At 34.8% G+C, this 12,349-nt stretch overlaps 1 protein-coding gene across 1 annotated transcript; it reads left to right on the top strand.

Moving 5' to 3' along the window:
• Positions 1 to 935: 935 nt before the first annotated feature.
• On the top strand, positions 936 to 12,095 carry slc15a2 (solute carrier family 15 member 2). Its single transcript, XM_081368155.1, has 23 exons — positions 936 to 1,382; positions 1,945 to 1,985; positions 2,259 to 2,346; positions 2,433 to 2,574; positions 2,876 to 2,968; positions 3,106 to 3,205; positions 3,510 to 3,600; positions 3,730 to 3,807; positions 4,245 to 4,327; positions 4,435 to 4,518; positions 4,627 to 4,716; positions 5,042 to 5,086; positions 5,608 to 5,643; positions 6,204 to 6,292; positions 7,360 to 7,441; positions 7,545 to 7,670; positions 9,606 to 9,776; positions 9,868 to 9,914; positions 10,079 to 10,186; positions 10,293 to 10,389; positions 10,938 to 11,081; positions 11,154 to 11,258; positions 11,337 to 12,095. The coding sequence occupies exons 1-23, from the start codon at positions 1,367 to 1,369 to the stop codon at positions 11,541 to 11,543; spliced, it is 2,163 nt and encodes a 720-aa protein (XP_081224281.1). The 5' UTR covers positions 936 to 1,366; the 3' UTR covers positions 11,544 to 12,095.
• The last annotated feature ends 254 nt before the right edge of the window (positions 12,096 to 12,349 follow it).

Genomic DNA, 12,349 nt, shown 5'->3' with positions numbered 1-12,349 from the left:
AAAAAAAGGTCTCCTTAGCTCAAAAGACATTTATTGAAAGTCAGTTGTGTATTACTTCTCTCCCCTCTTTCTCTCTCTCTCTCTCTTAGACAGTTCTCAAAAGAAAATAACCAGAGGACCTTTAAACTTTACAACCTTATTCAGAACAACCTGCTTCTCAAATATCTTTACAGTTATCTTTATGTGGCTTTAATCAGATCTTCCCAAAATCCTCACTGAATGCTTTTATGATACAATTGTAAAAAGGTTTATACATATTTTGCAAAATGTTGTTTGCATTTAATTTTTAATTTTGAGATGCCAGTCAGATGTTAAAGTCACACCAAGGTTGCATTTATTTGATCAAAAATGCAGTAAAAACTGTAATATTGTGAAATATATGTTACATATTAACTTTTTAACGTTTATACGTAAATATATTAACGTTTTCTTTTTAAATATATTTTAAAAAGTCTTTAAAATCATAGAATCATAGTCATTAGTGGCGCATGATTCTTCCGGGGGAAAAAAAAGGATTTGGTGCTTAAAAAAGATTTCTTATTAATAATGTTGGAAACAGTTGTGTTGCTTAATATTTCTGTGGAAAAATAGATAGGCCTACATTTTTTCAGGATTCTTTGATGAATTGAAAGTTCAAAAGAACAGCATTTAGCCTGTTTGAAATATATTTTTTGTAACAATGTAAATTCTTTACTGTCACTTTTGATAAGCTGAATGCTTTCTTAAAAAACAAACTTACTGACCTCAGACTTTTTTTTAAAAAGATTGATAATTTTTTATCTTTATTTATCTGAATATGATTCTCTTTAATATAATTATCTTCCTACTGACTCTTATTTGTTTGGATAACATTTTTATCTGAAGAACCATTAAAAACTAAAGTTGTTGTTGTTGTTCACTAGTCCCTTAACTCCCGTCTGCCCTCCGCCTGTTACAGAGAGAAGTGGGAGCTGCACTGAAGGGGGCACAAGTTTACAAATTGAGGCACATTTACCACTGCCCAACCATCCCAAAAGTCGGAAAAAGAAGAAAATACACGGCTATTTTATTTATACCTGAGTGAAATATTTTCCTTAGCTGCCTTCTACAGCGTTCGTTTATATATTAACAGTTTAGGAGTGGGAAGCTCCCGCATAAACCACATAATCTGATGCATGTGTTGGGTCTCATGTGGCATATCGACCCGCCCGGTTCGGAGTTACCGATTCTATCATGAAGTAGATCATTAACCCAAGAGGGTTAAACCGTTTAACAACACCGTGAGGCGGATGAGTTTTTACTCTCTGTGGAGGGACGGACTTGGACGCGTGCACAGGAATCCACTAGATGTTGCGTGTCTAAATACACACTTGGATTCATTGAAGAAATGGGGAAAATAAAGGGTAATGAGGTTTTTTTTAAGCTTAACTTGTTTTCAAATTCATTTAATAGTTGCCTTTGATGTGGCAGTTCTCTGTATGTCAAATTTTGGAGTCGTCTCTGCGAGACGTGCATGTGTTTTTTTAAATTGGCGTGGACTGACTTTTATGCATCTTTAAAACAGTTGTAGGGGTTAATTTTTGAGTTTAAACAAACTTTGCGTCATGCATATATGAAGTAAGTTAGGCCTATTTGATAATGTCAATGCTAAAATATGATACACTAGGCTACTGCAAGTCAAAATAATCGATTTTTGAATTTTGAATGCAACCGTTGCGTCTTAGGGAAAACCAATGTTGTGTTAACGTTACGTGCATGCAGTGGGAATGCGCATACTGGCTTTTTCAACTTAATGATACCTAAACAAATAAGTTACACTGCATGATATTGCCTTTCTGTTGGCTTGGGTAAAACCTGTACGCATAGTTTCTAATTGTTTTTGATCAACATTATTGAGTTGATATTAGACCAAATTCCACACTTTTATCACCTAATTCTCTTTTTATCTTATTTTTTCCGCTCTAGAAAAAGATGCAGAGAACGATGGAAAAGGACAGCGCTCACCGGTGAGTTATTTAACTTTTTACAGGAAATATATATATATATATATATATATATATATTTTTTTGCACTATTTTTTTAGCATTAAATATTAACTATTATCTAAAGACTCATAGCTAAAAAAAAAAAAAGAAGCTATTAGCTAAAGACTCAATAAAACTTACCTCAGACAGCAAATACAGGTATCTAATGATTGTAAGTCATGCTACTAAATATAACAACAGAGGTCAGTGGAAATATATCTGTTTGTAATCAAATGCTACTTTGCTTATGCACAGAAATTTTGTGGGACTAACTACCCTACTAGCATTGCCTTCATTGTGGTCAACGAGTTCTGTGAAAGATTCTCTTACTATGGAATGAAAGGTAATTAAATAAAAAAAAAAATCTTGCATTTTGTATTAATGTATTATCTAATTTTGTATTAATTACTGTGCATCTTATTTATGCAGCGGTGCTCACGCTTTATTTCATGCGTTACCTGGGCTGGGACAAGGATCTGTCTACAGCTGTGTACCATGCTTTCTCTGGCCTGTGCTACTTTACTCCACTTCTGGGGGCCTTGATAGCTGACTCATGGTTGGGGAAGTTCAAGTAAGTCTTGTTCTTAAAGTGGAACTATGCAGTTCTTTTTAGCTTAATTTACCTTAACTGAACAGCTTCGGAGTTATTGGAATGGTTATATGACTTTTTTCGGGTTGAATGGTGGCCGTCTCGCTTCCCCGCCTGTGAGTGTCAAATGTCTATTCCGAAGCTGTAGGGGGAGCTCTATAGAGAAACCCACGAGCAAAAAGCAAAGAAATTTCCAAAACTGCATAGCGCCGCTTTAATTCTCAATTGATGAATAATGGGGAAAGTTGATGTTGAAAATGGCATTTTTTTATTCTATTCACAGAACCATCATCTATCTGTCTATAGTCTATGTGATTGGTCATGTGGTCAAGTCTGTGGGTGCCATTCCTGATGTAGGGGACAGCACTATTCATATGTAAGCTTTTTTTTATGCCAGTCAAGGTTTAACATTTTACTGTGAGACCATACAGAAAATATGTTTCAAGTGAAATAAGCATTTCCCTTTTAGGGGTGCAGTGAAAAAAAAAAAAAAGTTTTGTTTTTTCTTTATAGAGTTTTGTCAGTGCTTGGTCTGGTCCTTATAGCTTTTGGGACAGGAGGGATCAAACCATGTGTTGCAGCTTTTGGTGGTGACCAGTTTGACGAGGAGAATGTAAGTCACAACACAAAATGATATCAGCTAATGGCCGTTTACACCTGTCAAATTCTGTTTATTTTAATGCTTCTTTAATATCTCAAAAAGTAATTTATTTATAAAGCAAAAGCACTGTAAAATCAGAGAATGAGCCAACGTGCTGTACAGCAGAAATAAATAAAATAGTGTTTTAGGAGTACACTCATGTGATTTTAAATCTAATTGACATGGGCTAAAAGACACTCAACTTTGTTTGTGTGAACTTTTTACTCAACTATTGGGTCTTTACAATATCTGACTTCTTTTAACCCTTTTTATTTAGACAGACGAGAGGCGAAAGTTCTTCTCCATCTTTTACATGTCAATCAATGCTGGTAGTGTCTTGTCCACCATTGTCACACCAATACTAAGAGGTCAGAATCAAGATAAGCTTCTGGCTACAATTCATCTTTTAAAGCAATAAAAATGTATTGCAGTCATAAAGTGCCATTATCATGTCAATTAGAGAAACCTTAGATCATCATTATACTCTATCTCCATAGGTGATGTGCAGTGCTTTGGAGGAGACTGCTACGCCCTTGCCTTTGGAGTTCCCGCGATTTTAATGGTCATAGCCTTAGGTGAGGGTCCTCAGTTTTCTGGGAATTTTAGGTGTAATAATGGAAGGAATTTGGGAATAATTGGTAATCCTAAACTGATTATATTTGTGAAACCAACTGTCCTCAGTAGGCATGTATATTTAACAAACTCCTGGTCTTTTATTTGAAAATCCCAGTATGTTATGATAGCACGTTAGTGAATCCCATTCAGTGTAGCATGAATCCCGTATGGAAAGAGAAGGGATTCAGCCTTTGTCTGGAAATATTGTGGCTCAAAAAAGTATTTGGAGACACTTTAAAATGATTTATGTCTTTGCATATAGATAGATAGTGCTTGTACAGAATGAACCAATACTTGATTATTAATGCACTATGGAGAAGAGCATGCTACTTCTACACCACTCCTATGGCCATTTCACTTATTAGGCATCTAATTAATTCTGCACCTGTTCATGTAGTGGTGTTTATTTCTGGAAGTGGACTATATAAGAAAAGTCCTCCGGAGGGAAATATCTTGGTGCGTGTCTGCAAATGTATTGGGGTAAGTTAATCTTATCAACAGTTCAACAGCTTTCTTTAATGCGTTTCTGAAGTTTCTGGAGCATGAAAGGAAGGTTAACGGCCATCTTTTATTTTTGTTTTTGCCAGTTTGCTATACGAAATCGATGGAGGAATTCCAAGAACGGCCCAAAAAAGAGTCACTGGCTGGATTGGGCAGAGGAGAAGTACCCGGTATGTTTTAATTGCTATACAAGCCAAATCTAGCAAGTTGAAATCCTTGTGTTGCTCCATCTACCAATGAAATACATTTGTTAAATCATGATTTTGGTGTTTTTACAGAAGCGGCTCATTCAGGAAATTAAAATGGTGTTCAGGGTGCTGGTACTCTACATTCCATTGCCCATGTTCTGGGCTCTCTTTGACCAGCAGGTAAAAGCTTTTATTCAGTCTATATCCTTTACATTCTTTAACACTCAACTCAGCACAGTATTTCACTTAAAGGGACAGTCCACCCAAAATAAAAATTCTGTCATAAGAAACAAGGAAAATTGATTGATTCCTCATCAGATTCATCATGAATTCTTTGTATACCAGAAAATGTCTGCTGGACATAATGATCTCATTAACCAGTGGAAAAGGCACTCTTGATCACAGCACTGTACAACCTCTGAAGATACTTTAAGGATCAGAGTATTAATAAATAACAATGTTGGGAATAAGTTAATTAAGAATAGTTCTCTTTGTTCTATGCTAGGGTTCACGCTGGACTCTCCAAGCCACTCGAATGAACATGGATTTTGTAAGTCTTTTCTTTTGTGACCTGAGTTAATACTTTATTTGAATCATATTATTATTGGGTAGTTCTTAGGACAGTGAAAGCAATTGTCACATATCATTTCATAATATTATTTTGTGATTCTAAGCAATTAAGCAATATAGCAAGTAAAATAAGATAACATGATGTCCTTGATCTGATTTTTCTTTTGATAACAAAATACAGGCTTTGTCATCATCCCTATAGAATCCAAAGGTTATAAATATCTAAGACTTTATAACAGTTCTTGTCGTAGAAATTCAAATGCTGCAGAGTTGAAGTGCATCATTTTTTCTATGTTAAAATTATAATTTTTTTACTGTATCCCAGCTTACAGACCTTCTGTATGAAATTATTATCAATATAATTATTTTTACTTTTAGTCCATGTATATCAGTTTTGAAGATGTCTGTATTCTAATGTGCTCCTGAAAGATGACAAAATGATCACATTTCTTCGTTTAGCTAAAAATTTAAAATAATGAGTTTCTAATTTATGTTTTACAGGGTGGAGGCTTTATACTAAAGCCTGATCAAATGCAGGTGAGACAAACAGGCAGAAAGGTCATCAGATAGACACACACACAAAAGCTAATGCTTAATTATTGGATTTTTAATATAATCGTTTTTGTTTAAAAACTGACTTGTACAATGTGAATGTGAATTTTCTATTTTAACTTTATCTTGTTTAACATTTTTCATAATTTTGAAACTTTGTTTACAGATTAAAATCCACAAGCAAACCCAGATTTTAGGTCTAGACTTTTGGACCCTATAAAGCTTTGTTTTTTATATACAAAATAAATTACATTTATTATGGATTATATTTATTGAAATGTTAGAACATCAATTTAAATCTTAGGTAATATAAATATATGGTCAAAGGTTATAAGGGTTTATTTGACAAAAAGTCAGATAAACCTTGACCTCTTATGCCTCACACAAACATTTACTTCTTCCTGTTCTTTTGTGCTGTCATACCACATTGACCAGTCAGTTTATGACAGGTTGTAAAAACTAAGTAACTGAATTTTATTGTTATCACCTTCATAATCAATGTCTTATGGTATCATTCAGTGGGTGTGTGTTTCTGTGTTGTTAAGATGCTGAATGCTTTGCTGATTCTGGTGTTTATTCCAATCTTTGACATGGGCATATACCCGCTGGTAGGGCTGTGTCGGATCAAACTCACGTGAGTGCTGTGTAAATGCACATGTCAGTAAAAAATATATATACATATAAAAGAACATGAAAAAAAAATAAAAAATAAAAAAAAGATTTTACAGTAATGCATTGACAATGGAAAGCCCATAGGGCAAAACATTGGACCAGGGTAAACCGATATAGTATAATCTTAAGATACAGTGCTATGCATAAGTTTAGACACCCATACTAAAGTTGACTAAAAAGAGGAATAAAAAATCATCTTTTGGAAACTGAACTTAATGCCTTAATTTAAAAAATTAAGAAAAATCCAAACTTTAAGGACAACAATTTTTTTGTGAATGAATAGTTTCGTAAATAAATAAATGTTCTTCCTTAAAATACAGGGTGCATAAGTTTGGACACCCCTATGTTAAATTCCCATAGAGGCAGGCAGATTTTTATTTTTAAGTATTTAAAAAAAAAAAATAATAATTAGGATACTATGCATCCTGATAAAGTTCCCTTGGCCTTTGGAATTAAAATAGCCCCACATCATCACATAGCCTTCACCATACCTTGAGATTTGCATGGTTTTATTTCAGTTAGCCTAATAGCTAGTTTGATTTGCATTGAGAGATGATCTTATGGAAAGTACCCCATGCCAATCTCTAGGTATGGTGAAGGCTATGTGATGATGTGGGGCTATTTTAATTCCAAAGGCCAAGGGAACTTTATCAGGATGCATTGTATCCTAAAATTTTATTTTTTTAAATACTTAAATAAAAATCTGCCTGCCTCTATGGGAATTTAACATAGGGGTGTCCAAACTTATGCACCCTGTATTTTAAGGAAGAACATTTATTTATTTACGATACATTATTCATTCACAAAGAAAATTGGTGTCCTTAAAGGTTGGATTTTTCCTAATTTTTTAAATTAAGGCATTAAGTTCAGTTTCCAAAAGATGATTTTTTATTCCTCTTTTTAGTCAACTTTAGCATGGGTGTCTAAACTTATGCATAGCACTGTATAAACATTAGATGTTAACATGACACTCATTTTATCACTTACTCTTCCTGTCTGAGTAAAATAATTTTTCTTGTTGATTTTCAGTCCACTAAGGAAGATGGCAACAGGCATGATCCTTGCTGCACTTGCCTTCTGTGCTGCAACTGTCGTAGAAATTTACGTCATTGTATGTACATTTCCAAAAATGCACCATACTGCATTTAAAGATCTTCCACTAAAAACAATTAGAGCTTGAAAGTTAACTGAATGTGACATTTCTCTGTGGCCAGAAAACTGTTGTGGAGCCCCCTCCTGCCAAAGAAAGCCTCATTCAGGTTTACAATCTTATGGATTCAGATGTCAGAGTGCAATTTCCAGGACACACTGTCTTCTCAGAGCCACTAAAATCATACGAGGTAATATCACTGCAGACAAACATGAGTGCATTTTATTGCTTCCATTATCAACACGCTTATACACTTTTCTGTATTCATTACTAATATACACTAGTGTTCAAATGTTTGGTTAATTAATACCTTTCTATTAAAAAATAAATGCTGTTCTTTTAAACCAGGGTTTCTCAAACTCGGTCCTGGAGGGCCACTGTCCTGCACAGTTTAGCTCCAACCCTGATCAAACACACCTGAGCAAGCTAATCAATGTCTTCAGGATCACTAGAAACTCACAGCTAGGTGTGTTTGATCAGGGTTGGAGCTAAACTGTGCAGGACAGTGGCCGTCCAGGACCGAGTTTGAGAAACCCTGTTTTAAACTTTCTATTAATCAAAAAATAGAAATAAATAATAATCTTAAAAAATGTACCATGGTTACCACAAAAACTTAACAACACTGATAACAATAATCAGATGTTTCTTGAGCACCAAATCAGCAAATTAGAATGATTTCTGAAAGATCATGTGACACTGAAGACTGGAGTAATGATGCTGAAAATTCAGCTTTGCCATCACAGGAATACATTATAAATATATTCAAATAGAAAACTTATCTTAAATTGTAATAATATTTAACAATATTACTGTTTTACTGCATTTTTGATGAAATAAATGAAGCCTTGGTGTGCGTAAGAGACTTTTTTCAAAAACATTTAAAATAAAAATTGTATAGTATACATCAATATTATTTGATATTTCCAACGGCTTAAATGAGTGAATGTCATGTCACATAGTTCCAACTCTGAATTCTGATTTGATAAGCCATGATTGAAGATGTTTTTAATTCAAGTTGCTACATTATTTTTGCCAACTGTTAAGGTATTTGCTGTCTGTCTTATATCATATTGCTACTTTTTCATTAAAAAATGAATGATTCATAACTTCTATAATTTCAACCAATAGCGGAAATAATACTTTAAAAAGCGAAAAGAAGCAGGTTTTTGGACAAGAGACGTTGTTATGTTTCCACTCCTCTGTTTGGATCAGATCATTTTAAACTGGAAACTGGAAAGTTTTCAGTCCAAGGATCCAGTAAGCGAATGTATTTAAACAGTCACTCTCTCCTATTCTGTGATTGTTTTGGAACAGCCCAAGCCTTTTCTCCTTGTGCTGTGAAATACTGACTGAATGACGGCTCAAAACACCAAACTGCTGCATAAGCATAGGATACGCAAACTTCATCTCTCGGTTGAATAAAGCAAACCAGTATTGCGCTAGTAAAGTTTTGATGGATGACGATTGTAATCAAGGTAAATAAGATTACAGTTACATACAGGAGTCATAAATTAAGCACACGAAACGAGAGTCCGTTATTATTGATGTGGAAACAAACTGTGTGTGTGTGCACTGATCGCGATTGAAAATTAGTAAAAATTCGGGGCTGGGGAGGCGCCATTGTGTATGTTGTGTTAAAAGAGAGGACCACTGTCTTAAAAATCACCCTCAAGTTGTTTTAAACCTGTATGAATTTCTTTCTTCTGCTGAAAGGAAAGAAGATATTTTGAAGAATGTCGGTAACCAGGCAGTTGATGAACCCCATTGACTTCCATAGTAGGAAAAAAAATACTATGGAAGTCAATGGGGTACATCAACTGTTTGTTTACCGACATTCTTCAAAATATCTTAATTTGTGTTCAGCAGAAGAATCCATACAGGTTTGAAACAGCTTGAGGGTGAGTAAATGATGACAAAATTTTCATTTCATTTTTCAAGTGAACTATTCTCATGCATGTGATTTTACCAGTTTAAGGAGCTTTAGGCTCTCAGCTTCACAACATGTCTATGACCCATTCTAAAAGTGCTGTAACTCACTGCAACTCGTACTATAACTCCTGTTATTGCTTTATTTGATTAGGTTTAGTCAGTAAACAACAGATTTTTTTTGTATTTTATTACACAGGATCCTTCGGGATACACAAGTCTTCCACTTACTGGCGAATCCCAGCTCCATACAGTGATTGTCAGTCACAATGGGGCAGAATACCCGTGTGAACTCACGCTCACAGAACGGGCCACCTACAGTCTCTTCCTGCACAGTCCTGTACAGACTGGTGGCTCTGTATGCAAACTGGTGAGTAACTAGTGAATGACCAGCAAATATTCTAGCAGCATATACATTACTATACATAATTTTTCATTTATCATTATTAAAACAAATACAGGTGGAAGATCACATCACCAAATCTGATTCCGGGGCTGCATATATAAGGTAAATTAATACTTGCAGAACATTGTTTTATATTGTTTCAAGTTACTGTTTAACAGCTTTGTTAAAGTTTAGTGCTTTGCTGCAATTAACTATACTTCAAGCTAACCTTTGACAAAGCAACTGGGATTGCCTGAAATCGTTTTCAGTACTCTTGTCATTTGCAGGTTCATCAATACCCACACTGAGAATATCAACATAACTGTTGGAGAGGAGGAATTTTATGCAACTGCTAATTATGGGATTTCTCACAATATAAGTGTACCAAGGGGAGAGTGAGTATTTTAATCCTACAGTACATCTGTTTCATTGTCCATATATAGTTTCAAGCAACCCCTCCAACTGATCAGTTTTTCACATCTGCATTTACTCTTCTTTCAGATACAATAGAGTTGTTTGTTTAGCAGGCTCCAGTCAATATGAAATCGATCTGGGACTTCTTGATTTTGGTGCCTTCTACACTGTCATACTCACACAGGTGGGTGATAGAGTTCAGTTTCTAGTTAATGTTTTTCTGCTACTTATACTTTACTGCAGATTTTAAGATGTTGTTTACTCAACTCAATGAGAACTTGGCTGAAGATTTACTGGCTATTTTTTGCTGGTAAATAAGATAATGTAACATGCAGTTCTGCAAGCTAAATTTTTTTTGTAAAACATTTCTGTTCCACTTGCGTCACCAAATAGACAATGAGGCTGCGTCCAAAATCGCATATTCAAAATAAGAACCTACTCAAGAGATTAAGTAATTACTTGACGGCTGTTAAAAAAGCATGTTCTATATAGTATGAGTGTGGGTAGTATGAATGTATTCTGGACGTACTACATTCGCCATGTTGTCATTATCATGTGACCTACCAGCGTCAGTTACTTCACTTCATTGCAATTCACAAATCCTCTCCCGTGACCTCATAGGAAAGTAAAGTGTCCGTCATAGCTTTGTCATTACTGAATACTTAAAAAAAAAAAAAAAAACATTAAAACAGTTTTTTAAAATCTTGACACAGATATGGTTCATTTCTACAGAAAAGCAATGATCTAACACTCACAAAGATGGAGGATATCCAAGCCAACAACATTCACATCGCCTGGCAGATTCCACAATATGTCTTCCTCACCGCTGGAGAAGTTATGTTCTCTATCACTGGATTGGAGTTCTCGTACTCACAGGTAAGTCTATCAAATGCCCTGCACTTTTAGCTTGAGTGCATACATTTCTCATTCTTATGCTTTTGTGCGTAGGCACCGGCAAACATGAAGTCTGTTCTCCAGGCTGGATGGCTTATGACTGTGGCATTTGGAAATGTCATAGTACTGATTGTGGCAGAGGGGGCCGGGATGGAACAGGTAAGCAGTGGGCTGAATTATAATGCCTGTATGGTTTTGTTGCATATATTCTGCACTGAACTGCACTTTCTTATACAGTGGGTGGAGTTCCTCCTTTTTGCTGGCCTTTTGGTGGCTGTCAGCATCATCTTTTCCATCATGGCCTATTTCTACACCTATGTGGATCCAGATCAGCTGGACAAGCTTTTCAGAGAGGATACAGACGATGAGAAAGTGAAAAGTTTAAATGGTATGAAAAACGAGGCGGTTTCCATGGCTGACATGCCAAAGCAAACCAAGATGTAGCAAAATGACTTTCATTATGAACTATTCAAATCCATTAATTGTGATTAAGCAAAATTCTGTTGTTATTTTGGCCTTTGTGACATTATGCTGACCTCTACTGATCAGGGATTATATTCCATCTGATTTAAGAGAAATTTACTGTGCTGAAGGAATGTGTATGCTTTTACATTATATGGTACCTTACAAAAAGTAATCTGTTTTTGAGCAGTTATGAAACGTAATCGCTAATCATGTGATGGACTTTACATATACAACCATTCAAAGATTTGGGGTCGGTAAGATATTTAATGTTTTGAGAAGTCTTGCGCTCACAAAGGCTGCATTTGTTTGATTAAAAAAAACCTGTGAAATTGGGAAATATTATTACAATTAAAAATAACTATTTTCTTTTTAAATATATTTTAAAATGTAATTTATTTCTGTGATGGCAAAGCTAAAGTTTTAGCAGCCATTACTCCAGTCTTCAGTCACATGATCCTTCAGAAATCATTCTAATATGATTGGGTGCTCAAGAAACATTTCTAATTATCAATGTACACATTTAATGTGTTTTAACACATACATGTCAGTCACTTTTTTTGTTGCAATAATGTAAAGGCCTGTACAGTCATTTTTTGATCAATATAAAGAGACTGTGCTGAATAAAAGTATTCATTTCTTTTAAAAAACTAAATCTTACTGACCCCAAACAGTAGTGTATAAACTTCAGTAATTTCAATGCCTAAAACTATTAGTCCAACAATGCTATTTGCACATTTTAAAGCTCACATTTTTTTATATAATGTTTGTCAGTCTTGCAGTATTAA

This window comes from Scardinius erythrophthalmus (genome assembly GCF_964197995.2).
Source record: "Scardinius erythrophthalmus genome assembly, chromosome: 6".
NCBI lineage: Eukaryota > Metazoa > Chordata > Actinopteri > Cypriniformes > Leuciscidae > Scardinius > Scardinius erythrophthalmus.
Note: the sequence above shows the minus strand (reverse complement) of the source record. Positions and strands in the feature narration are given on the sequence as shown.